We start from the raw sequence: 27,871 nt of genomic DNA, 5'->3' as shown, positions 1-27,871 counted from the left end.
GAAAGGACGCCTATGTCCTCACCCGGCGAAAGAGAGGAAGGGCAAAAAGGCCTAGCTAGTTATCTCCAGCCCTTTTATAAGGTCACTAATCCCATTCACAAGAGGTCTACCATCATGACTTAATCACCTCTAAAGGCTATCACATTGGGGTTTGGGTTCCAACCTTTGAATTTTGGAGGGACACATTCATTCAAACCACAGCAATTATAATCACAAAAAAAGAAAAATTTATTATGACAAAAAATGGGATTCATGAAAGAAAAGTATTCATTAACTAAATTACAAAAATAAGCCATGGCAATAAGAAAAATGAGGGGAGAAGGGAGGCTTGTAACTCTGACCACAAGAAAAGTGGTCATTTCTTGAACATACAAATCAAGAAGAAAATCCTAAAATCCAATAGGAAAACTATTGAATGGAATAGGCATGCAAAAGATATGATAGTTCACTCAAAAAGGAAAGATAAGGATACTAAGTAGTACGTTCAAAATTAAACCAAAGTAAGATACCACTGGCACAAACCACTTTGCTGACATTGTAGGATAGGCTATGGCAAGTTGGTATATTGCTTATGAGGGTATAAATCAATACAACTTCTTTGGATTTTAATTTCTCAATAGCTCTAAAAATTTAAAAGAACCTATCCTTTGCCTAGTGAATCCACTCTAAAAAATTATTTCTCACAGATACGGTTCTTATGTACAGGTTTAAAAAATGATATTTATTTACTGAGCACTGTTTATAAAAGCAAATGACTAAACAATGTATGGGTCCATCAATAAGATTCTAGCTAAATTATATTTCATCCATACATTGGAAAAGCATAGAGCAGTTCAAAAAAATAAGATAAATCCATATGCACTGACATGTTCAAATCTTCTGCCACTGTAGATGAAAAATGTAATCTACATAACACGAATAGTGCAGTAGTATTTATGAAAAAGGTATATCTGCTATATCTTTGATATGCATGTATATGCATAGAAAGGGTTGGTAAGGATGCAGACCCACTTTTTAACACTTCTTTCAAGAGGAATGGGAGTGCAAGATTTTGATTTTTTTTTCCCACTTTTCATTCTATGCATTTACTTCTTTTTACTAGGAGAATGTATGTATATGTTACACTTGCGGACAGAAAATAAAAATAATAACTAAGTCAAGTGCGTCAGGTTCACAAAAGTCTTACCCGAAACTGCTACTGGGTGAACGCCAAGAAAGGTAAAATCTGTCACTCAGGACACGTGGAATTTCTGTACCATTTGTGTGCGTGGAAGAAACACCCAAATTCTCCCAATAAATTGCGAGTCCCATAGGATAGGCACACATTTGATGACCTTAAAGAAGCGTTCCTTGTATGTGCAGAACCCCTGAGAAACCAGGGACACCACAAACACATTTCAGATTAGTTGGGCGACGGGGCAAAACACGTGCTCCCAATGCAGCCTCCGCTTCCGGCGCGCGGCCGGAGCCAAACTGCCATAGAATTCCTCCAGGAAACCGTTGGGTGGGGCCAGGAAACCGTCTGGTGGGATCTCCGCAGCTACTTTTCACCTGCTGTCCCTCCTGCGCTTCCTTAGAGGAAGAATCAATGCCTCGGGTGGAGCCCGAGCCCAGGCCGAGCCCAGAGCAGAAGCCCAAGCTCACCAAGCAGGACTCGGCGACTGGGCCGGAGTGGTACCAGAAATCTGAGGAATCGGAGTCGGAGGGCAACCAGCCACCCCTGGGACCCCTGGCATCCCCGAGACCCCCCGAAACCCCAGGACCCCCGGCGTTGGAGCGGGACGATGCACCCCTGCCAGAGGAGGAAACTCCCGAACCCAGGGCCATCTGCAGGCACCGGCACCGCTGTCACACCGACTGCCTAGAGGCGCCGCTGTCCCGCGCCTTCCAGTGGCTGGGGTGGCAGGTGGGCGCGCACCCCTGGATCTTCCTGCTGGCGCCCTTGATGCTGACAGCGGCGCTGGGCACCGGCTTCCTGTACCTACCCGAAGAGGAAGAGGAAGACCTAGAGGAGCAGTACACCCCGGTGGGGGGCCCGGCCAAGGCGGAGCGGCGCTTCGTGCAGGGCCATTTCACCACCAACGACTCCTACCGCTTCTCCGCCTCCAGGAGGAGCACCGAAGCCAATTTCGCCTCGCTTCTGGTGGTCTCCTACAGCGACTCACTGCTGGACCCGGCCACGTTTGCAGAAATCAGCAAACTGGACGGTGCGGTGCAGGATCTGCGTGTGGCCCAGGAAGACGGAAGCCAGATCCAGTACCAGCAGGTGTGCGCGAGGTACACGGCGCTCTGCGTGCGCCCCAACCCGCTCCTGCACGCCTGGCAGGTGGACAAAACGCTCAACCTGAGCAGCATCTCCTTCCCCATCTACCACCAAGGCGGGCATCCCCTCTACCTGACCGGCTTCTTTGGAGGACGCATCTTGGGGGGCAGCCTAGGAATGGGCCACTTACTCCTGCGGGCCAAAGCCATGCGGCTGCTGTACTACCTGAAGACCGAGGACCCTGAGGACAGGGTGCAGAGCAAGCAGTGGCTCACCCATTTCCTCAACCAATTTACCAACATTACGAACACCTTGGCCTTGAAGAAAATTGAGGTACCTGGTGGTTTGGGTTTACAGGGAGGCCAGGAGGTGGTCAGAGGGACGAGGAAGACTTGCTTCCCAGAACCCTAACAAAAGCACCTCCTGACTACTTTATGGAGCCCTTGCCTCTAGGCTGGGTGTGCTCTACCATATTTGGTACTCAATCCAATTTTCTTAACACCGACGGATGCCAGAAATCGTGAATCCTGAGTAACATTCTAGTCGATAACACAAATCTTTCGTCCACCCAATGGGCCTGTTCGGTACAGACATTGATCTTCATGTTTAATTTTGGGGTTTGGTTTCTAATCAAATTACAGTATTCTGATATTCTACTTTTAGTTAAATTCTTCACTGGTTTGGGGGAGGCCCTAAAACTTGCTTGGAGCTCATTGGGATTAAAAAACAAACCGTCTTGTAAGTAAAAGTTCTGTAGTGTTAAGAAGATAACTAGCTTAGCATTTTTCAAGTTAGATACATACAAAGCAGCCCCTGGCTTAGTGTGAGGTACATAGTAGCTGTTCAGTTATTGGTGGATCTGCAACTCTATTAATAAAGATGTATAAATAAGCCTAGTGAAAGAGACAACTGCTGGAAAGAGCTTTCAAAGGCCAGGCCCTCCTGAAATATTTATGCAATTGAAATAGTAAAAGACACCAACCTAATACAAATTTAGAAAAAGTTGCTAATTTCTGCAGCTATTAATGAGAACAAGATTAAACAGTTTCAGGCTAGGCGTGGCGGCTCCCACCTGTAATCCCAGCATTTTGGGACACCAAGGCAGGTAGACTGCTTGAGTCCAGGGGTTCAAGACTAGCTGGGGCAACCTGGCAAAAAAAATACAAAAGTTAGCCAGTCGTGGTGGCACACACCTGTAGTCCCAGCTATTTGTAAGGCCAAGGCAGGAGGATCACTTGAGCCCGGGAGGTTGAGGGCCCTGTCTCAAAAAAAAAAAAAAAGATTTCAAAGTTTTATATAAAATTCAGATTTTGTTTATTCAGGAGTTTTATTTAAACTTTGAATTTTGAAGAAACTTGAGGAATCTATAGATGTGTGGAAAGAAGCAAATTGACATTGTTTTCTCTATTCTGAAGTCATAATCCATGTATTTTTATCTTTTGCTGAATTTTAACATATTGTTTCATCACTAAAATAAAGTGTTTCAATAGTTTTTGTAACTCACACACAAATATTGTAATTAAAAGTTATTTATCTGAGTATATTTTTGTGGCAGGTGGTCCACTTTACATCACTTTCCAGACAACTGGAATTTCAGGCAACTTCTAAGACTACGATCCCTGTGTTTCACCTGGCACACGTTCCCGTCATTCTGTTTGCAGTCGCGTCATGCTTTAGGTAAAAAGCTTTGATTAGTTTTTAAATCTCTTACTTTATGAAAAATACTTTATTATGGTAAAAATATTATAATATATATGACATATGTGCTATTCTAGCCATTCTTAAGTGTACAATTCAGTGGCATTAATTACATCCACACTGGCGTGCAACCATCACAACTATCTGTTTTCAAATATTTTACATCATCCCAAACAGGAACTCTGTTACCATTTTGCAATAAATTCCCCCATCACCACCACCCCCACCCCCACCCTGTGCCAGTTAACCTTTAATCTACTTTGTCTCTGTGAATTTTCCTAAAGGTTTCATATAGTGGAATCATATAATTGTCTTTTTGTGACTGGCTCATTTCACTAGGCATAGTATTTTCAAGGTTCATCCTTGTAGCATGTATCAGAACCCCATTGCGTTTTATGGCTGAATAATACTGATTCCTTCAGCTTCGTTCTTCTTCTTCAAGATTACATAGATCATCGAGACTCCTTGCAATTCCATATGAATTTAAGAATCAGCTTCTCTATTTCTTGGGGGGAAATGGCTGTTGGAATTTTGATGGGGATTGTGTTGAATCTGCAGACTGTTTTGAGTAGGACTGGTATTTTAGCAATATTGAGTCTGCCAACCCAGGAACTAAGGATCTTTCCATTTATCTAGGTCTTTTTAAGTTTCTTTTACCTTGTTTGGTAGTTTTCAGTGTGCAGATTCTTCACCTCCTTGGTTAAAATTATTCTTAGGTGTTTCATTCATTTAGAGCTATTTAAATGGAATTGCTTTCTTAATTTCCTTTTTGGATTGTTTATTGCATATGTATAGAAGCACAACTAATTTTTTGGTGTTGATCTTGTATCCTGAAGTTGTGCTGAATTTATTAACTCTAGTAGTTTTCTTCTGGATTCTTTGGTATTTTTCAGGTATACAATCATGTGATCTCTGAGGAGGGAGAGTTATATTTCTTCCCTTCCAATTTAGATGCTTTTTATTTATACATTTTTTTTTTATCTAATTGCTCTGGCTACAACTTCCAGTACAACATCGCGTATCAATGGGGAAGTGGGGCATCTTTTCTGTCTTGTTTCTGATCTGATCTGATCTTAGAGGAAAGCTTTCATTGTTTCACCCTTGAGCATGATGTTAGTTTTACTATTTTTACAAATGTCTTTACTATTTTGAGGAATTTTCCTTCATATTCCTAGTTTTTTAGTGTTTTTATTATGCAAGGGTGTTGGATTTTGGCAAGTGCCTTTTAAACATCTAGTGAGATGATCATGTGGTTGTTGTCCTTTGTTCTATAAATATGGTATATTACATTGATTGACTTTCTCCCAATGACCTTTCTGGGATAAATCCCAGCTGACTATGATGTATAATCCTTTTAATATGCTTTGGATTGGACTTACTGGTATTTGTTAATGACTTTTGCACCTATATTCATGAGAGCTATTGGTTTGTAGTTTTCTTTTCTTATGATGTCATTGTCTAGCACTGTATCAGTGTAATGATGGTCTCCCAGAGTGAGTTAAGAAATGTTCCCTCCTCTTCAATTTTTTGGAAGAGTTTGAGAAGGATTCCTGTTACCTCCACTTTAGATGTTTGGTAGAATTCATCAGTGAAATCTGGTCCTGGACTTTTCTTTGTTGGGAGTTTTTTTATTACTGGTTTAATCTTTTGTTACAGGTCTTGAGATTTTCTGTTTCACCTTAAGTCAGTTTAGATCATTTGTGTTTTTGTAGGAATTCATGCATTCCATCTAGGTTATCCAGTTTGTTGACATACAGTTTTTGATAATATTCTCTTATAAACTTTTCTATTTCTATAAGGTCAGTAGTAACGTCTCCGCTTTCATGTCAACTTTAGTTATTTGTGCCTTCTCTTTTTCTTTGTGACACTAGGTAAAATTTAATCAATTTTGTTGATCTTTTCAAGTAACCAACTTTTGGATTGATTCATTCTATTGTTTTTCTATTCTGTATTCACCTCTGTTCTAATTTTTACTCTTTCCTTCCTTTTTCCTGTGGCCTGAATGTTTGTGTCCTCCCAAAATTCCTATGTGGAAACCTAATTCCTGGTGTGATAGTAATACGAGGTGGGCCTTTGAGAGTGATTAGAATGGGACTGATACTCTTAAAAAGAATTCGGAGGGAGATTATTAGCGCTTTCCACCATGTAAGGACATAGCAAGAAGGCACCATCTATGGAGCAAAGAGCAAACTGTCACTAGACACCAAATCTTTTGCCTTGACCTTGGATTTCGCAGCCTCTAGTACTGTAAGAAGCAATTTTCTGTTGTTTATAAGTTTCTCAGTCTATTTTGTTACAGTGGGCAGAACAGACTAAGACACCTCTGTTAGCTTTGAGTTTGGTTTTCCCTCCTTTCCCTAGCTCCACAAGGTGTTAAGTTATTGATTTGAAATCTTTTTTCTTTTTCATGTAAGTATTTACAGCTATAAATTTCCCTCTGTGCACTATTATCACTGTATCCCATAAGTTATGTTATGTTGTGTGTTCATTTTCATTCTTAACTATTTTCTAATGTCCCTTGATTGTTTAATAGTGTATTGTTACATTTTTGTAGATTTGTTAATATTCCAGTTTTCCTTCTATTGTTGATTTTTAGCTTTATTCTATTGTTGGTTAGAAAAACATACACTGTATAACTTCAATCATTTAAAATTTGTTCAGACTTTTTTTACAGTCAAATGTATGATCTGTCCTGGAGAATGTTCCATGGGCACTAAAGAAGAGTGTATATTCTGCTGTCATTGGGTTGAGTCTTCTATGTATTTCCATAGGGTCTAATTGGTTTGTAGTGTTGTTCATTTCTCTGTGTTCTTATTGATATTCTGCTCAGATGTTTTATGCATTGATGAAAGTGGTATATTGCATTGTCCAGCTTTTTTTTTTTTTTTTGAGATGGAGTCTCACTCTGTCACCCAGGCAGAAGTGCAGGGACACAATCTTGCCTCACTGTAACCTGCACCTCCCAGGTTCAAGCAATTCTTCTGCTTCAGCCTCCTGAGTAGCTAGGATTACAGGTGTGCATCACCATGCTCACCTGATTTTTGTATTTTTAGTAGAGATGGGGTTTCACCATGTTGCCCAGGCTGGTCTCAAACTCCTGACCTCAAGTGATCCACCCACCTCAGCCTCCCAAAGTGCTGAAATTATAGGTGTAAGTCACCACGCCTAGTCCTCTCCAGCTATTATTGTAGAGTGCTCTATCCCCCCCTTCACTTCTGTCAATATTTACTTCATATATTTCGGGTCTCTGTTATGCAGTGCACATATGTTTACAGTTGTTATAGCTTCTTGGGGAATTGACCCTTTTATCAATATATAATGTACTCCTTTGTCTCTAAGTCTTTTTTGCCTGATGTTAGTGTAGCCACTCCTGCTCTATTTTGGTTACTATTTGTGTAGAGTATCTTTTTATATACTTTCAATCTACTTATATTTTTGGAGATAAAGTAAGTCTGTAAACAGCATATAGTTAGATCATGTTGTTTTATCCATTCTGCCAACCTGTCTTTTGATTGGAGAGTTTAATCTATTTACATTTAAGGTAATTGCTGACAAGAAAGAACTTTTAACTTTTTTATGTTCTATCTGTCTTATAACTTTTTTGTCCTTCATTTCCTCTATTATGCTTTATTTTTTTCACATTTCTTTTTTCTTTTCAGACAGGGTCTTTCCCTGTTGCCCAGGCTGCTGTGGAACAGCACAATCGTAACTTACTGCAGCCTTGAACTCCTAAACTCAAGCAATCCTCCCACCTCAGCCTCCTGAGTAGCTGGGACTACAGGCACTTGCCACCACATCTGGCTAATTTTTATTATTTTTTGTAGAGACAGGATCTTGCTGTGTTGCCTAGGCTGACCTTGAACTCCTGGCCTCAAGTGATCCTCTCACCTCAACCTCCCAAAGTGGTGGGATTACATTGTGAGCCACCCCCACTGGTGGGTGCAGCATGAGCTACTATGCCTAGCCACATTTCCTTTTGTTTTTTGGAGACAGAGTCTGGCTCTGTCGCCCAGGCTGGAGTGCAGTGGCACAATCTCGGCTCACTGCCAGCTCTGCCTCTTGGGTTCATGCCATTCTCCTACCTCAGCCTCCCGAGTAGCTGGGACTACAGGTGTCCACTACCATGCCCAGCTAATTTTTTGTATTTTTAGTAGAGACGGGGTTTCACCGTGTTAGCCAGGATGGTCTCGATCTCTTGACCTCGTGATCCACCCGCATCGGCCTCCCAAAGTGCTGGGATTACAGGCGTGAGCCACCGTGCCTGGCCGCCACATTGCATTTTTTTTTTTTTTTTTTCTGGTATACAATACACTTGGGAATTATACTGCACCAGGTAAGATTTCTATCACAGTGACATTCCATTATGCTTTCTTTTATGTTTAGTTTATATTTTTCTAATGAGCTGTTTTTATTCTCTTTTCATCCCCTTTTGTGATATTTTTAGAGATTTTCTTTGTGATTACCATGGGGATTTTATATAACATCCTAAATTTAAAATAGTCTGTACTGAATTGATACCAATTTAATCCAAAACCATATAAGAACCTCTTCTCCTCTTTGTCACAAATTACACCTTAATATATTGTATGCCCTATAACATAGATTTACAGTTTTTTTATGCATTTGTCTTTTAACTTCTATAGAAAATAAAATGTGGATTTACAACCAAAAGTACAATAATACTTGCTTTTATAGTTGTCTATGCATTTCCTTTTACTGGATATTTTTATTTCTTCATACAAGTTAGTTACTGTTTATAGTAACTTTCTAAATTCCCCAGTATGCATAGTTGCTTTTCAATGTCCTAAATTCTCAGAGAAATGCTCCCCATCTTTTGTCTTAGTGGTTTGTACATTTGGGGTGTGATCTCTTGCCCTAGCCATCTGAGGGTTGTTAATTCAGGTTGCAATGTTTGCCACCTTTTTCAACCTGAGTTTTGAGTTAAGCAAAACAGAAAGGAGCACCTTGCATGAGTCCTTTGTGTAGCCAGACATATTATATATATGTGTGTGTGTGTGTGTGTGTATATATATATATATTTTTTTTTTTTTTGAGATGGAGTCTTGTTCTGTCACCCAGGCTGGAATGCAGTGGCGCAACCTCCACTCACTGCAACCTCTGCCTCCCGGGTTCAATCCATTCTCCTGCCTCAGCCTCCTGAGTAGCTGTGATTACAGGCATGTGCCACCACACCCAGCTAACTTTCATATACAATATTTCTTGAGTAAAATTCGCTCTTCCCCCTCCAGATCCGGTGAAACACTCTGACACTGGGACTCAGGCTGTCATCACTTTAATACTGCCTCTGCTTTTGAGACTGTGGCCACTTTAACACCCCTGCTACCTTAACACTGCCACCATGCCAGAAAGGGGGGCGATTTTTTCTTTTTCCTTTTTTTTTTTTTTTGGTTCATCACTCGCTTGGTTGCTCTCACTTTTTCCAGGGTTCATAAAATTGCTTCTGACAGTTTCTGCTTGTTTTTTGGATAATTCTTTGAGAGGACAAGAGCTTCTTATTCTACCATTTTTCCTGACATCCCGTGCTAAACTCTTATTTTTTAAGCCTGGTGATTTTTAAAAACATTTTTTCCCATCAGCAATAGTGTCTAATCAAATGGAATAGTAAAAGAAATTGTGGCCAGTTTTGTTTGATTTGGCATATCTTTTTTACCTAACATATTGCATCAATTACGATTAATTGTTCCATTTGGAAGGCAGGTAAGTTGATGGAACCAGGAAGCACGTCCTATTTCTACTAATTTAAAATAGTACTTTTCACTTCATAAAAAATTAAGTTCGAATTTAATTGACTTAAGTGTCTCCATTGTTCTAATGTGCAGTTTACCTTGTTAAGCACTTAAAAATTGTTCTCTAGGCATTAAGGGTAGTTTGTGTTCTTGTTTGAGTTCAAACTAAAATATGAAAGATATCATCAAACAACAGAATTTAGATGTAGGAGGAACCCCATAGATTATATTCTAATTAATTTACGTCACAGTCACCCAGAGAGCCATAAACCAGATATTCTCAGGCACCACCCTACCAAATTAAAATATCTTGGGGTTTAAATCTGGAAATCTATATTTCAGAAATTTCTCTAGCTGATTCTTACATGTAGGTGGTTTAGGGACAAATAATATAATTTAACTATTTAGATGTATGGAAAAGAAAGATGAAGTCTCAGTAGGTAAAGGGATGTGAAGACATTGGGGACCTCTTTGGGTCAATAAACTACCTCATAATTTTGTTACCCTGGAAAGAAGGACCACATCCCTTAGAAACAAAGAAACTTTAAAAAGAAACAAAAAAAAAACCCCGCAAAATTCAGTCTACTAAACTTAGTAGGATAAAGCATTTAAAAAATTCAGTCTACATGTTACTAATAATTGGTTTGACAAAACTTTTCTACTAGATAGATAGTTGGTTTTGAAAATACAAATTCTAGTCAGTTCTTACATATCTTTACAAATGATTTGGACAATAACGCAGAAAAATATTTAATAAGAGAATTGGAAAATGATTTATAGTTGTCTCTAAAGACTCTTCTATGCTTATGTAACCACCATATTGAACACAAGACTCATAAGGTATAAACATAAAGCAGTTGTGTTTTTGTCTCCCTTTGTTTCCTGTTAGTTTACTAGGTAGAGCAAGTTCTTCCTCTGCCTCACGAAAATTCAGGCAGTCCCTATGTTATGGTCATTCTTAAGCAAGACAAAAAGTCCTCCAGTCAGAATTAAAATGTCCATGTTCATGTTCATGTCATAAACAAAAGTGGTAACTTGATTTGAAGCTAAGGTTTTTCCCCCTCTCCTAGCTGGAGCATGCTACATGGAATAGCCTTTAATAGGGAAAAAGGGATATTCCAGGCCTCTCCTGTCACTTCGCCTACTATCCACCTTGCTGAGTGGTTCACAGACTGGAGCATACTCAAAGAGTAGGAGAAATGGAATTGAAAAATTCTTAAGATACGAATGCTGCCACGGCAGTCTAACATATGTCTTCTCTGGTCTTGAATATGAAATTGATCCTCTCGCAAGTGTTTGTTTGGTGTTTTGTGTTTTGTTTTTTGAGATGGAGTCTCACTCTGTCACCCAGCCTGGAGTACAATGGCACAATCTCAGCTCACTGAAACCTCCACCTCCTGGGTTCAAGCGATTCTCCTGCCTCAGCCTCCTGAGTAGCTGGGATTACAGGCATGCGCCACCACACCCGGCTAATTTTTGTATTTTTAGTAGAGACGGGGTTTCGCCATGTTGGCCAGGCTGGTCTCAAACTCCTCAGGTGATCCGCCCACCTCCGGCTTTCCAAAGTGCTGGGATTACAGGCGTGAGCCACTGCACCCGGCTGCCTACAAGTGCTTTTATAAGTTCCCTGGACACCTCTTGCTCCCCCTCTTCCCTTATCACAGAGGGTCTCTTATGTCTGTTCTGGGTGGAGCTTCCTAGACAGTTCTAGTACTTATCCCCATTTTGCCTGTCTCACACACACTCATATATGAAGGTTATACCTTGCATACACGCATTTAGCTCATTTAAGACACATATTCAAACATATTTCAGGATTCTATATTTATTGTCTTGCAATGAAGTCACTTAAATAAGACTTTTCCAAAAGCCTATGCTCTAAATTGAACTTAATTATAGTTCATGCTATTTCATGTATAGTAATACCCTGCTTTTCCACAGGAATACTATCCAAGACATCCAATGGATGCCTGAAACCACAGATAGTACTGAACTTTATTTATATCTAGCCAAAGTCTCTATAATCAATACTATACTTCACTCCCCTATCCTAAGAAAAATTCACAGCTAAGAAAAGGAGGAATGGGCATAACCTTGTCATATATACCTTTTATCCAAAATCTTTCTGATTTTGAAATTCATCTCTTTTACTTTCTTATCTTAAACTCCTATAAACCAATATTGTTGTTTTAAAAATGTATTATAATAGGCCGGGCGCAGTGGCTCATGCCTGTAATGCCAGCACTTTGGGAGGCCGAGGCAGGCGGATCACCTGAGATCAGGAGTTCGAGCCCAGCTGGCCAACATGGTGAAACTCCATCTCTACTAAAAATACAAAATTATCCAGGTGTGGTGGCGCATGCCTGTAATCCCAGCTACTTGGGCGGCTGAGACAGGAGAATCACTTGAACCTGGGAGGCAGAGGTTGCAGTGAGCTAAGATCGCACCATTGCACTCCAGCCTGGGCAAAAAGAGTAAAAGTCTGTCTCAAAAGAAAAAAGAATTATAATAAGAGATTTTATTATAACAAAACAATTTACTTTTGCCCTGGAATTTATATGTGTATGTGTGTTGACTTGGGGCCCTGACCTAAATTCATACTACCAGGTTGAGAAAAAGTGAAATACAATAACAGTACAGGCATTTTATTAGCAAGAAGAATTTTATCTATTTAAATGTGATCTCCCCTGCAGGTCTTTAGTCATGTTCCTGCTGTTTTGAAACCAGTGGTTCCAGTTCCTCAGCTCCTAGACTTTAATTCCCAAGTTAGTTTCTCTCCCCCACTAGAATATCTGAATGCAGGTATCAGTCATTTGTTCTGAAGCAATTTTTAACAAGTAAAATCTAAAACCAGAGGTTGTTGCCAATATTTTAAAAGGTAACGTTATGGTTGTTGAGGAGGTAAAGCACTGAATCATACTTTAAAATATTCTGTATATAGTCCCATTCCTGTTGGTTTGCCAAGGAAACAGGCACAGATTGGGTCAATTAAAATAATTTTAATTTTTTCCAAATTCGTAGCAACTTTTCCACAGAATCCACTTCACCAGTAGAGAAGAATTCTGAAAGTAACTTGAAAGAAGACTTTCCTACTGTATGTTAACAACAATACACATTGTAGTAGCTTTGAAATACAGGAGGTATTTAATGTTGTGTTGTGGCTAGTTAGAGATCAAGAATAGGTGAAAAGATAACTGCTTGTATGTTCTTTCTCTAGTACAGTTTGCTCTTCATTACCTGTTATATTCCATTCACACCCTTCTGAAGATCAGAGTGGAATTAGCCATTAGCAGTGTTTTAGTACTTCTTTGTGGTTCCAAAATGCCAGTCAGTGACTTGGTGCTTGGCTGGCTGCAAAGAATCACATGTAGGAAAGTTGGTAGAAGTACAGATTTACAGATTTCTAACTTTTCTGCTCCCTTTCTTTCCTTTTATTTATTTATTTATTTATTTATTTTTAATTGGTCTGAGATTGTCCCTGGGAATTAAAGGTCTCCAGAAGATACGTGTGGAAATTATTGCCTTAGAGATTTTTGACTACGTGTCCAAGTCAAAAATGTTATCCATCGATGAAAGCTGCCACCACAAATTCTATGATTTTTCCCTCCAACTTTGCAGGTTGGACTGCATACGAAACAAAATGTGTGTTGCAGCCTTCGGAGTGATTTCTGCTTTCTTGGCAGTGGTGAGCGGCTTTGGCCTGCTGTTGCTCATTGGGGTGCCATTTGTCATCATAGTTGCCAATTCGTCATTTCTTATTCTAGGTGAGTAAAACCGAACGGGAGGCTACACACTGTGTATATGGCAGGGTAGGGGATATAAGGGAAAGAATTGTATTGAGGTGGCTCTACAGTTCACAAATGAGGTGCCAGGAAACAGGGAAATGAAATTGAACTGGATATCTCTAGAGGTGGAAAGATCGAGTATCCTAATGGAAAAACAGACCATGTACGTGAACAGCAGTTCACATGTAAAAACAAAATACGAATCACTAAAAATACAGTAATGTATCACTTAACATTGAGGGTCTGAGAAATGCTTCCATAGGCAATTTTGTCGTTGTGTAAACTTCCTAGAGTGTACTTACACAAACCTCAATTGTATATCCTACAATGCACCTCGGCTATGCTGGCCTCCTACTCCTAGGCTGCAGTCCTGTACGGCATGTTACTATGCTGAATGCTATAGGTAACTGTCACACGATGGTAAGTATTTGTATGTCTAAATATATCTAAACATAGAAAAGGTACAGTAAAAATATGGTAGAAAATATAAAAAATGGTCCACCTGTACAGGGTACTTATCACGAATGGAGCTTGCAAGAATGAGAGTTGCTCCGGGTAAGTCAGTGAATAAATGTTGAGTGAACATAAGGTATAGGACATTCCTGTACACTACTGCAGACTTTATAAACACTGGACACTTAAGCTATTGCTACCTTTATTTAAAATGTAGTTTTCTTTCTTCAATAATAAGTTAACCTTAGCTTACTGCAACTTCATTATTTTATAAACTTTAAAGATTTTTTACACTTTTTGACTTTTGTGATAACACAGCTTAAAACACAAACACATTGGAGAGCTGTACAATAATATTTTCTTTCCTTATATCTTGGTGTAAACAAACTCTGCCAGTCTTATGAAAGTATAGCACATACAATTATGTACACAACATAATACTTAATAAACAATTGTTACTGCTTTATATATTCACTATGCTAAATTTTATGTCATTATTTTAGAGTGTACTCTAACTTATGAAAAGAATAGTTAACTGTAAACTAGCTTCATGTAGGTTATTCAGGAGATACTTCAGAAGAAGGCATTGTTATCGTAGCAGACAACTCCACGTGTCCTGAAGACCTTCCAGTGGGACAGGATGTGGAGATGGAAGACAATGATAGTGATGATTCTGACCCTATGAAGGCCTAGGCTAATGTGTGTGGGTTTTGGTTTGTTTTTTGTGATGGAGCCTCACTCTGTCACCCGGGCTGAAGTGCAGTGGCTCAATCTCGGCTCCTGGGTTCGAGCAGTTCTCCTACCTCAGCCTCCTGAGTAGCTGGGACTACAGGCACGCACTACTATGCTCATATGTGTTTTTGTATCTTAGTTTTTAATAAAAAGTTTAGAAAGTAAAAAAAAAAATAAAAATTTTTTAAAATAGAAAAAGGCTTATAGATTAAAGATATAAGTAAAGAAAATATTTTGTATAGCTGTCCAATGTTTTTGTGTTTTAAGCTGTGTTACAAAAAGCCAAAAAAATTTTTAAAAACTTAAAAGTTTATAAAATAATAAAGTTACAGTAAGCTAAGGTTAATTTATTATTGAAGAAAGAAAAAGATATTTTAAAATAAATGTGGTGTAGCCTAAGTATCCAGTGTTTATAAAGTCTACAGTAGTATACAAGAAAGTCCTAGGCCTTCATGCAAACTCTACAAAATGGCTTACATTAAATCAATTATATACGTCTTAACTATAGTTATTTATGGCTGTGGGGTACACTGGATGATTAGGTGTGAGTGCGTACGAGGAAGGTATGCCTTGAAAAGCTAGAATAAATAAGCTAATATCCAGTACACAACTCACTATCTCCCCCAGAAAACGAAGTATTAGTTTTTCCAAGATGCTTACTTTCCAAAATATAAACATCTTTATTTTCTCATGCTTACTGTAAAATAAATTCTGAACTTACCAAAAATACAAAGAAAAATGGAAAACAACTGTAATTCCACCCTACAGGGATAATTCCTGCCAATATCTCTATGTATATCCATCCAGAATTCGTTCTGTGCAAATATACACATGTAGCTATCTCCCCATTTCAAACATCTTATTTTATAACAAGAAATTTTCGTTTAACATTAAATATCTACCTCTTTTTAAAAAGACTGAATATGACTCCAATCTAACGCTATGTTTGATTTGCCCAATCTCATACCGTTATGGGATTATGTCGTTTTCGATATTTTCCTATTATAAATTACACCAAAATGAACATACTTGTTCTACTTTTGAGCATGTGTCCAATTAGGACAAATTCCTAGAAGTAGGATTGACAGTCAAAGGTATTCCCTTTTTAAGTCTTTTGCTTTGTTGCAAACTTGGACTGAAAAATTGTGTGCCAATTTCCATTTCTCCATAGTGGACTGAGTGTCTTCATTTGCAGAAAACCCTCCAGAAATTCTCAGTCTTGCTAATATTGATTAATAAGAAAACCAAGTGTCTCACCTGTGGTTTAATTTGCTTCCCTTGATTAATTGAAAAGTCAAATATTTTTTTCTTATACCGTTATTCACTACATAACGACGTTTGGGTCAAAGATAGACTGCATATACAAAGCAGACCACATATACAATGGTAATCCCAGAAGATTATAATGGAGCTGAAAAATTCCCATCACCTATTGTTATCATAGCTATCCTATTGTCATAACGCAATTCATTACTCACATGTCTGGTAGGAGGTTGGAGGGAGGTGAAATTTATCTGCAACATGCTCATGCTGCCCTTTCCAGTTCCTTTTTTTTTGGTAATCCCCTTTCCCAGGCTTCAGTCATGACTTGAAAATTCTCTGATGTTCTCCTATTCCAACCAATCTGAAATATCACTGAGGAAAGGAACTAATTATCTAGTAGGCATTAATATGTAAAGAATTCTTAAGATTTACCTTGACACATATTTCTGATCTCATTACAATGAACTGGGCAAGTGGAATTTGAATACCAACGTCCTAGGTATCAGAAACAAACTAGCAGAAAAACTATATCTGTGTATGTGCCTGTGCGTGTCTATAAACTATGTGGTGCCTCTCAAATCATACCACAGAGATAGCCAGATGCTCACTGTAGAACACATTAAGTCCAGCTTATGTTTCAAGCAACAGAATGTTGGCTGGATGTGTCTGTACATGAGCATGAAATATCTTACAAGAGAAAATGATCCCTCAAGCAATCTATTGGAATCAAAGACACACATTGCCAATGCTGCTTTGACTGATACCCATCTAGCCAGGTTTCCTGACCTCATCATGGAAACACCCTAAGCAAAGAGTAGAGTATACTGCGCTACGTGTATAATAGGAGTATGTACAAAGCAAAGACTTATTACAAAGGAAGGAGTGATGAGTTCTGTTGTAAAGTCAGAGGCAACCAGGGAAAACATCACAGAGAAGGTAGTATTTAATCAGAGGGTTGGACAAGATAAATAAAATCTTAAGATATAGAAAAAGAAAATGGTTTGAACCAAGCTGTTTAATTTTTAATGGATAGTAATATGTATGAAGATGAACATTCTGTTTCTTTTTTTTTCTTTCTTTTTTTTTGTTACAGGTGTTGGGGTCGATAACATGTTTATCATGATTTCTGCCTGGCATAAGACCAGACTTGCAGATGACATACCAGAGCGGATGTCCAATGTCTATTAAAAAGTGGCAGTGTCTATTACAATCACCACCATCACTAACATCCTGGCCTTCTATACAGGGGTTATGAGCTCTTTTAGGTCCGTACAATGTTTTTGCATCTATACAGGAACGACCCTGTTATTTTGCTATTTTTATAGCATCACCTGTTTTGGAGCATTTATGGCCTTGGATGGTAAAAGAGAAGTAGTCTACCTACGCTGGTTGCAAAAGGCTGACCCAAAATGGTCCTCATTTAAAAAGTGCTGCTGTTGCCCATGTGGTTCTGTCCCAGATGAACATGGAACTTATGTCCATCCAATGAATTTGTTTTTTAGAGACTATTTTGGCCCCTTTCTCACAAGCAGTAAGTCCAAGTATTTTGTCGTCTTTGTATACATTTTGTACATCATAAGCAGTATATGTGGGTGTTTCCATGTGCAGAAAGGTTTAGACCTTCGAAATCTGGCAAGTGACGATTCCTACATTACACCATATTTTAAAGTAGAGGAAGATTATTTTTCAGATTATGGTCCCAGGGTTATGGTTATTGTTACTAAAAAAGTTGACTACTGGAATGAAGACGTTAGGCAAAAACTGGAAAATTGTATTAAAAATTTTGAAAAATATGTCTATGTAGATAAAACTCTTACAGAGTTTTGGTTAGATGCATATGTGCAATATTTAAAAGGTAACAGCCAAGATCCTAATGATAAGAATACTTTTATGAACAATATTCCTGATTTTTTAAGCAATTTTCCAAATTTTCAGCATGATATTAATATTTCATCATCAAATGAAATCATTTCTTCCCGGGGCTTCATTCAGACAACAGGTGTTTCTTCCTCAACCAAAAAGAAAATAATGTTATTCCAATTACGACTCATAGCTGAAGACTGTCAAATTCCCTTAATAGTATATAACCAGGCATTTATGTATTTTGATCAATATGCTGCAATAATAGAAAACACTGTTCGAAATGTATTGGTTGCATCAGCAGCTATATTCATTGTTTCCTTATTGTTAATCCCTTGTCCATTTTGTTCCTTGTGGGTGACTTTTGCTATTGGTTCTATGATTGTAGGAGTAACGGGTTTCATGGCGTTATGGAAAATCAATCTTGATTCCATATCCATGATTAATCTTGTCATTTCTATAGGGTTTTCTTTCAATTTTTCTGCACACATTTCCTCTGCATTTATTTCTAGTTCTCAGCCCTCAGTAAACCAAAAATCAATTGAGGCATTATATCTTCTAGGCTACCCGGTGTTACAAAGTGCAATTTCAACAATATTAGGGGTGTGTGTTTTAGCTTCAGCGAAAGCATACATCTTCAGAACATTTTTTAAGATTATGTTTCTTGTTACGGTATTCGGGGCAGCTCATGGCCTAATTTTTATTCCAGTATTCTTAACCTTTTTTGGAAGGTTTATTTGAATATCCACTAACAAATCAAAGACCAATTCTATAATTCCTCATTGCCCCAATCCAATCTGATTTTTTTAAATGCACTATTAAGAATAGTCAACAAACTACTGGGAGACCAAGGTGGGTGGATCACCTGAGGTCAAGAGTTCAAGACCAACCTGGCCAACATGGTGAAACCTTGTCACTACTGCAGATACAAACATTATCCAGGCATGGTGGCGTGCACCTATAATCCCAGCTACCTGGGAGGCTGAGGCAGGAGAATCGCTTGAACCTGGGAGATAGAAGTTACAGTGAGCTGAGATCATGCCACAGCACTCCAGCCTGGGTGAGAAGAGTGAGACTCCGTCTCAGAAAAAAAAAAAAAAAAATTGGTCAACAAACTAAAAACAAGGGCATGTTTCCTTGACTTGGAAATCCCATTTTAAATTATTATTTAAAATATACTGATAAAAATTAATTAGTCTTATGTTAAAATATCTTCACTAAATTAGGAAGTGTTATCTTTCTTACAGTCTTTACAACCAAGTACAAGGTACAACTTTTCTGTTATTTTTTCCCTTTACTTTATATTTATACCTGAAATTCAACTACTGTATGTATAGTTCATACTATAAATGGAATATTGTTTTCATTGTACTTGCTACATGCATTCATATGTGAAAATATATCTTATCATTTATTTTTCCATCCAAAGGCTTTTCTACACATTTTGTTCATGGTATATTTTGGTAAAAAATTTTTAAAGTTTATAAATCCAATTTATCATATTTTTTCATGGTTAGTGCTTTCTTATCCTAAGAAATACACTGACTACTCCAAGGTTACAAATAAAGTCATCTATGTTTTCTCCTCTAAGCTAGTAGTTTTGATTTTACATTTAGGCCTGTGATCCATACACATGTATTTGTTGGGCCGTATGGATAGAGGTCCGTTTCCTTCTCATAAAAGCTGCCCATTTGTCTCAGCATCATTTGTGAAAAGACTGTCCTTCAGGATAGGATTAACTTGGCATCTATATAAAAAATAAATCAGTTGACAATTTATGTGTGGTTCTAATTTTGTGCCATTGATCTGTTGGTCTGCTCTAAGCCCAGTACCACCACACTGCCTTCATTACTGAAGCTTTATATTAATTACTGAAATTAGGCTGTGTATGTTATCCACTTTGATTTTTATTAATCTTTCTGATTTCAAAGTTTATCTTTGTTATGTTCTTTTTTTTTCTTTTTTTTTTCCAGACAGATTTGCGCCCTGTCACTCAAGCTGGAGTGCAGTGGTGTGATCATAGCTCACTGCACCCAAAACTCCCGGGCTCATGTGATCCTCCTGTCTCAGCCTCCGAGTAGCTGGGAATACAGTCATGCCATTACATCTGACTAATTTTTTGTTTTAATTTTTTTTTAAGAGACAGGGTCTTTCTGTGCTGTCCAGGCTGGTCTTGAACTCTTGGCCTCAAGCAATTCTTCTGCCTCAGCCTCCCAAACTGCTGGGATTACAGGTGTAAGCCACCATACCAACACTTTGTTACTTTTTTATCTTAAACTCTATAAACCAATATTGTTTTTTTAAAGAAGGTATTCATCATAATAAAACTATACTGTAACAAAGCAATTCACTTTTACCCTGGAACTTGTTGGTTTTGGGCCTTGAATTTAACTCGTCACACCAATGGGATGGGAAAAGTGAAAAACAGCAACAGTGTAGAAGTTTTATTAATGATTAGAAATGTTAGCTATTTAAATATGATCTTGCCTAAAGGCTTTAGTCATGTTTTTCCTGTTTTGCAATCAGTGGCTCCCGCTCCTTAGTTCTCTCTCCTAGACGTCAATTACAAATTAGTTTCTTTTCCTCACCAAAAATATTTGGGGTGATGTCAGCATAAACGGGGTAGAATGTAGCTCTGAGAGCCCATTTCACCACAAAAATTAAAAAAAAAATTGAAAAAAGCAAAAACTGTTAGAAAAGATTCTAATTAAACTCTGAAAAATGGTCCAAGGTTTACACCAACCAAGTGGACACCAAATCAGAAAAAAAGCAACTTAAAAATGGTGGGAAAACTTTATGGCATTTTTATTTGCCTTTGTCTCACACCCCCCTCCCTGGCTTGATAGTGATGGTGGTCCTAAAAAGGTAGCCTAGGCCAGGCAGGGTGGCTCAGGTCTGTAATTCCCAACACTTTGGGAGGCCAAGGGGGGTGGATCACCTGAGGTCAGGAGTTCGAGACCAGCTTGGCCAACATGGTGAAACCCCATCTCTACTAAAAATACAAAAATCAGCCAGGCCTGGTGGCATGCACACCTGTAATTCCAGCTACTCGGAGACTGAAGCAGGAGAATCACTTAAGACCTGGGAGGCAGAGGTTGCAGTGAGCTGAGATCGCACTACCGCACTCCAGCCTAGGTGACAGAGCAAGACTCCGTCTCAAAAACAAACAAAAAAAAGTAGCCTACATTCATTCCTACCAGGTGTGGGACCCAGATTCCTAGTTCCAGAGGGAGAAAAGACCTCATTCACAGAGAGTTTGTCTGTTTAAACATGTCTACGAGCTATCAGAAGACTGACACAAAGCACTTATGCTTGTTTTACCTTCCCCAGAACTCACTCATGGTGAAAAGTTAGCAAGAATTTCCTTAAAACATCGTAAGCCAAATGAACAGCCCACAAGCATCAGGGGCAAAACATTACTGTTGAGGTATTTAATAGTGCCCTATAAGCCAGGGAGGATAGGCTGGGCCAACAGTTTCTTTGTCAAATTAAGGCATTCAAAAGCACCTTTATATACTGGGATTTTTTTTTTTTTTTTTTTTTGGCTTTGAGACAGAGTCTTACTCTGTCACCCAGGCTGGAGTGCAATAGAGTGATCTTGGCGCTCTGCAACCTTTGCCTCCCAGGTTCAAGCGATTCTCCTGCCTCAGCCTCCTGAGTAGCTGGCACTATAGACGGGCGCCACCACGCCCAGCTAAGTTTTATATTTTTAGTAAGGATGGGGTTTTGCCATGTTGGCCAGGTTGGTCTTGAACTCCTGACCTCAGGTGATCCATATACTGGGAATTTTAAAGCCATGCAGAGCTGCGAAAACTCAAAGCTTTAACCTCTGGCTAATCACTCCAGTCCAGCAGGAAGTGAGGGGGATGCTGTAGCTCCCTTGGGGTATGCTCACCAAGGCGATGCTTCCCTAGGGTACTTCTCCTCTATGGGATTGCACAAGGCTAGGGGACAGGACCAAGGAATACCAGGGTGCTAGATCTCTCTAGTGGCACTAGTAGTCTCCATGAACAAATGGCCGTATTCCCAGAAGAGACTAAGCTGCTCACAGGGGATGCTGTAGCTCTTCCTGTAGCTACCTAGGGCCCAAGATTCAAACACATGTCTTCTAAAAATATGGCATCATTTAGTGATGGCTCTGTAAAACTAAAAGCAGATAGGGTTCATTGGGCTGCAAAGGTGGATGGCCATCTTTTGACTCAGACTGAATACAGATGTTCCAACCAACCGGCCAAACTACCTGCAGTGATGATGGCCAAGCAGGTCACCCCTACCACCATATTGCTACATTTTCATGGGCCATTGCCAGCAGCCTAGTTAAATTGTCAGGAGAATGGTGGCTGAGTGACTAGGCTATTAAAGATCCCCTGTGTGAGGACAAGGACTATGCCAACAGCTTCCTGTCTTGAAGGGACAAATACATGTCACCCATGTGGACGCTAGGAATACCATAGCCACCCTTGAGATAACATGTCATGTTTTTTGGATACTCCGTGAGATGTCCCATTAACCAAACAACATACTTCACTGCCCAAGCAACATGACACAGGTTACACTTTCAGAGGATATGATCAGAGGATATGATGGCCTTTCTATGCAGCCTATTATGCACAGGCCAGTGAAACCATTAAATGATGGAACAGCTGATTCACACAGCAACTGAAGAGAGAACATCAAGACAACCTGCTGGTGGGGTGGTACCCCCACCTGACTAGGGCAATGTAGGCACTAAACACAAGGAAAACACAGCATTGCAACACATGTTGAGAAACACTGAACTAGGTAAGGGTGGTGGTGGACCAGGCAGCTGCCTGATTGGCCTGAGCCTGCAAAATCCTCGTATTTTCAACAATTCTTCTTTTTTCACTTTAGAAAGCATATCCTGTGGGTGGTTTGCAGTTCAGGCTGCCCCAGTACCCCCAGACAGGGGGCTCTCTGACTCTAATCTGGAGGCAATGCTTCCTCTTGGTGCCTCCCCTCCCCTCTATGTGATTCCACAAGGGTGGGTGACAAAACCAAGGAATACAAGGGTGCTAGGGTCCCTCTAGGGGCACTAGGGACATCTGATCCTTCCAGTCAAGTGGGCAGTGTCATCAGGCATATTAAGTTTTTACAGGACACGCTTTCTCTTCCTACACTGGACAAATGAGGACAAAAGGTCTGGGTTAAGCAGCAAGGGCAAGGGGTGCCCTCAGAGGTGGCAACCTCAGGATAGGGACAGACAGGCTAGGTCACTATACCACCTCAGCCCAATTCTTATCTGATGGGTAGGAAACACCTGGGCCCCCTGGGAGGGGTAGGGGTGGGGCACGAACCTGTCAGTCTGCTTTTCCACAAGGATGTGGCAGCAGAAGCCTTGAGTGTGTCTTTGGTGGGCTTTGGTGGGCTCTTTCAAGCTGTGGCCATGGCAGGCAACCTGACAAAGTGTTGGATCTGCCACCCTGGACCTCCTCCTGTCACAGACCACAGCAATTCTCTCCTGCCAGTGGTAAACTAAACCATTGATCTGTTCTCACGCTGCTAATAAAGACATACCCAAGTCTGGGTAATTTATAAAGAAAAAGTGGTTTAATGAATTCCAGTTCCATGGCTGGGGAAGCCTCACAATGATGACAGAAGGTGAAAGAGAAGAAAGGCACGTCTTACATGGCGGCAGGCAAGAGAGAAAACGTGTGCAGGGGAACTCCCCTTTATAAAACCATCAGATCTCATGAGACTCATTCACTATCATGAAAACAGCACAGGAAAAAACCCGCCCTCATGATTCAATTACCTCCCACCAGGTCCTTCCCATGACACATGGGAATTATGGGAGCTACAGTTCAAGATTTGGGCGGGGACACAACCAAACTGTATCAACCATTATTCCCTGAGTATTGTCACAGTGTAAGGCAATAACACCTGAGCATGGCTTACTGAGCAAGGATCTGGCACCTGCCACAACACAGGGAACCGGAAGTGCCCTACTAACTGACTCTGTGGCAAAATGTCACAACCGCAACTAAAAAAACCTTGGTGGGCGGTACTTTCATGGACACACTCCTTTGATTACATGGACTAGAACTGTCCCAGTAGTGATAATGAAAGCAAAGACTAGACTACCACTAGCCCTCTGTGTAGGATTCATGAACAATATTGTATGGAAGAAACTGAGCTCATGCAACTATGCCATCAATCGGACTTGGTTGGTGAAAGCCAGTGCATCTATCCCTATGTATGGGCCATTGAACAATAAAATGAGGAAAGGGATGTTATGTACAGCTGAGGGCTACATCTTTCTCTGCAGATGGTCTGGCAGTAACCCACAGGATGGGCATTGTCATGCCTGAAAATCTGTCAGACAGAGGGATCTTGCATGTTGCATATGCTGGGGGTACCCCAAGATACCACCCCTAGGAATAATGAGATGCCCCCATTTGGGCCTGCAGCCCAAAGCCATACACCAGACTTACTAGGAACCTTCCAGGAGGTAGAACTGACTCTGGGCTTATGTCCTTTATGAGATCTTTGAGACCATGCATCAGAGTCAGTGCTCAGGAAAAAGTGATAAGAAATCTGTCCCTGACCATGGCAGATATGGCTTCCTCCACTGTCACTGCCTTGACCGCCCAGCAGACATCCCTCAGCTCCCTCAGGAAGGCTGTTTCAGATGACAGAAGTTATCTAGACTTTCTTTTAATCCAACTGGGAGGAGTGCATGCAATTGGCAGTACTGCCTGCCGTACCTGGATTAACACCACAGGTATGGTGGAAACACAAGTGAAGAAGATTCAGAAGCAGGTTCACTGGCCACAGACAGTGGAAACACCTGAAGAATTCCTCTTTCACCTCTTTGGCAACTTCTTAGCTAGATTGTTTGGATTCTGGGCTAGGTCACTACTCCAGGAAGGCTTGGTCATGCTTGTGGTTGTAGTCCTCCTGAGCCTAGTGAAATGTATTCTGGCTATGGCCCAAAGGTGTTGCACTGAACGAAGATGTGTCAGTCAAGATGTTACATGAATCTGATGAGACAAACCTCCACCTCCAGATCTGGACATATGGTTGGTGAGCATATGATATGGACTGGTTTTGCTAAGGGTAATATCTTGTGGAAGTGAGGTGAGGTGCACTGCAGGACAGTTCTCTAGGTGTCCTTGTCACCCCATTCTTCCTCTTCCCTTACTCCCTCATAGTACTTAAGAAGAACTGTAGTATGTGCTGGGAACGCAACACCTTGAGATGAGGGGGAGTTTGCCAGAATAGCTCAGGCTCATTCCAGCCCCATTCTAAAAACAGAATGTCCATCAATGCTTCAGCTCAATGTGGAACAATCAAATGAGGAAAGGGATGTTATATGCAGCCAAGGGCTACAGCTTTTATACCCCAATGTTGCCCCTGGGATATAAAACCCAGGGTGAGTTGCTTTCTGGAGTCCCTCAGCTGCAGTACAAGTAAGGCACTCACAGTTAAGGCTTCATCCATCCCGAGAAGCTTTCTGAGCCTTGGGAGGACTGACTCACAATGAATCCCAGGCGTCTGCTGTCCCTTGTTGCCTATCCACAAGTAATAAATCCACTTAATGTAGCTTGTTGCATATGAGTACGTTCTGTCTCACTGGACTCAGACGACTTGATAAACCAGTACACAGTAAACCTGCTTCACAAAAACATGCAAGAATAAAAGAGTAATGTAAGCAGACATGGAATTCTAAGACATAATCCAAAAGAAATGGAATTGTAACAGAAATGAAGAATGCCCTCAGTAGGCTTATTGACAGACTGGACACAGCTGAGGAAAGAATTTCTAAGCTTGAGGATATATCCATAAGACTTTCAAACTGAAAAGCAAAGAAAAAAAAGACTGGGGGAAAAAAAGAACAGGCTGTCAAAGAACTGTGGGATAACTACAAAAGTTGTAAGACATGTATAATGAGAATACCAGAAGAAGAAGAAAGAGAGAAGGGAACGGAAGAAATTGCTGAAGCGATAATGACTTAAAATCTCCCCAAATTGATGTCAGACACCAAACCACAGACCCAGAAAGCTCCGAGAATACCAAACAGGAACAATATCAGTAATTATAATAATAATACTACACCAAGCATCTCATATTCAAACATGAGAAAAACAAAGAGAAAAACATGAAAGAATCTAAAGAAGAAAACTACTTTACCTATTGAGGAGTAAAGATAAGAATTACATTCAACTCATCCTCAGAAACTATCCAAGCAAGAAGAGAGTGGCATGAAATATTTAGAGTGTTGAGAGTTCAGAACACCAACCTAGCATTTTGTATCCTGCAAAATTATCCTTCAAAAGTGAAAGAGACAAAAATTGAGGGGATTTATTGGCAGTAGACCTGCCTTGCAAGAAATCTTAATGTTCTTTGGAAAGGAGGAAAATGATATAGGTCGGGAACTCATATCTACGTAAAGAAAGGAAGAACACTGTAGAAGGAATAAGTGAAGGTAAAATGAAAATTTTTATTTTTTATTCTTATCTGATTGAACAGATAACAATTTGTTCAAAATAAAAATAGCAACAATCTATTTGGCAATTATAGCTTATACGTAAGTGAAACAAATAGCAGAAATGATTAAAGGAATGAAGGACAGAATTAGGAATATGTTACTCTTACAAGATATTTTCACTACCAGTGAAGTAGAATGATGTTATTTGAAAGTAGACTTGTATTCATTGTAAATGCGTGTTACAAACTCTAGGGCAAGCATTTAAAAGTGTTTTAAAAGAAGTATAATTGGACACTAGTAAGATGGTGGAATAGAAGGTAACGTGCTCCTATCCCCCAATAAAGATTCTATACCTATTCACAGTCAAAAGTCTCTCTGCAGGAGCCTCATTATTCAGGTTGGAGTTTGTGAAACCCCAGCTGATCCCAAGACCTATGAGGGTCATTTTGAGATTGTAGACCAACAGTCAGGTAGCTAATCCACTGAGTGTGCTCCCAAGTTCTAGCACAGAAATGGCCCAGTCCCAGAAGGGCCTTGACTACAGCCCTGTTTGACCTTGAGCCTGCAACCAAAATCGTCTTCCAAAAGTCCAGGAGGAATTGTACATACTAGGATCTTGATGGAAAGGCTCACCTGCCTGCTGACATCAGTTCCGGCAGTGAACCTGAAAGTTGCTCTGTGGCTCAGCTCTAGCCCCCCTCAGCTGAGGCCCAGCTCAGAACTGCCCACGCAAGGACCCAGAGGGACACTCACCCATATCTCACAGCCCAAGAGCCTGAGCTTCCCCGGTAGTTTTGCCAACTTCTGTCTCACAGCACATTCCAAGGAGGCCTGGTCTCAGCTCCTGCTGCCGTCAGGTAACTGTCCCGTCTGTGCTGAAACCTGTTGGAAAACAAAGTGCCCCTCTGATTCTTCGATTTGGGCTCTCCAGCCTCCATCCCACAGCAGATCCCAAAGAGGTCCAATCCCAGCTCTGGCCTATCTTCTTGCATAAGATCCTTGTGCAATCTCATTCCTTGGTATTTGGCCAGATGTGCTGAAAACTTGTGCCCACACAAAAACCTGCATACAGGTGTTTATAGCGGCTTTATTTGTAATTTCTAGAACTGGGAAGCAAGCAAGACATCCTTCAACAGGCAAATGGGTAAACCGTGGTACATATATTATTATTATTATTATATAATTATATATATATATGTAAAATTCCATGCTAAAAAGAAATAAGCTCTCAAGCCATGAAAGACATGAAGGAACTTTAAATATATCTTATGAAGTGAAAGAAGCCAATCTGAAAAGCCTACATATTGTATGACTCCTACAGTAGGACATTCTGGAAAAGGCAAAACTTTGGAGACAGTGAAAAGATCCATTGTTGCCAGGGGTTTGGGAGACGGAGGGATAAATAGGCTGAGCACAGAGGAGTTTTAGGACAGTGAAACTGTTCTGTACAATATTATAATGGTAGATACATGTCATTTTGCATTTGTCAAAACCCATAGAATGTACAATACCAAGAGTAAACCCTAATGTAAACTATGGGATTCAGGTGATAATAATGTGTTAATGTAAATTCATCCACTGTAACAAATGGGAAGGTCAGGGGGCAGGGGGGCAGGGGCTA

At 40.0% G+C, this 27,871-nt stretch overlaps 1 protein-coding gene and 1 long non-coding RNA gene across 2 annotated transcripts; one reads left to right on the top strand and one right to left on the bottom strand.

Moving 5' to 3' along the window:
- Positions 1-1,517: 1,517 nt before the first annotated feature.
- PTCHD3 (patched domain containing 3) lies at positions 1,518-19,579 on the top strand. Its single transcript, XM_031652427.1, is given in 4 exon segments — positions 1,518-2,596; positions 3,819-3,940; positions 13,327-13,472; positions 17,035-19,579. Coding segments are annotated over 4 exon segments (2,784 nt in total). The 5' UTR covers positions 1,518-1,588; the 3' UTR covers positions 18,543-19,579.
- LOC116269487 lies at positions 12,834-27,233 on the bottom strand. The gene is made up of 3 exons (XR_004177065.1): positions 27,004-27,233; positions 16,157-16,313; positions 12,834-13,059 (listed from the first exon to the last, which is right to left on the bottom strand). It is a non-coding gene; the product is annotated as an uncharacterized LOC116269487 (long non-coding RNA).
- Between the last annotated feature and the right edge of the window lie 638 nt (positions 27,234-27,871).

Source organism: Papio anubis, chromosome 11 (assembly GCF_008728515.1).
Source record: "Papio anubis isolate 15944 chromosome 11, Panubis1.0, whole genome shotgun sequence".
Taxonomy (NCBI): domain Eukaryota; kingdom Metazoa; phylum Chordata; class Mammalia; order Primates; family Cercopithecidae; genus Papio; species Papio anubis.
This window is presented reverse-complemented; position numbering and strand designations above follow the sequence as displayed.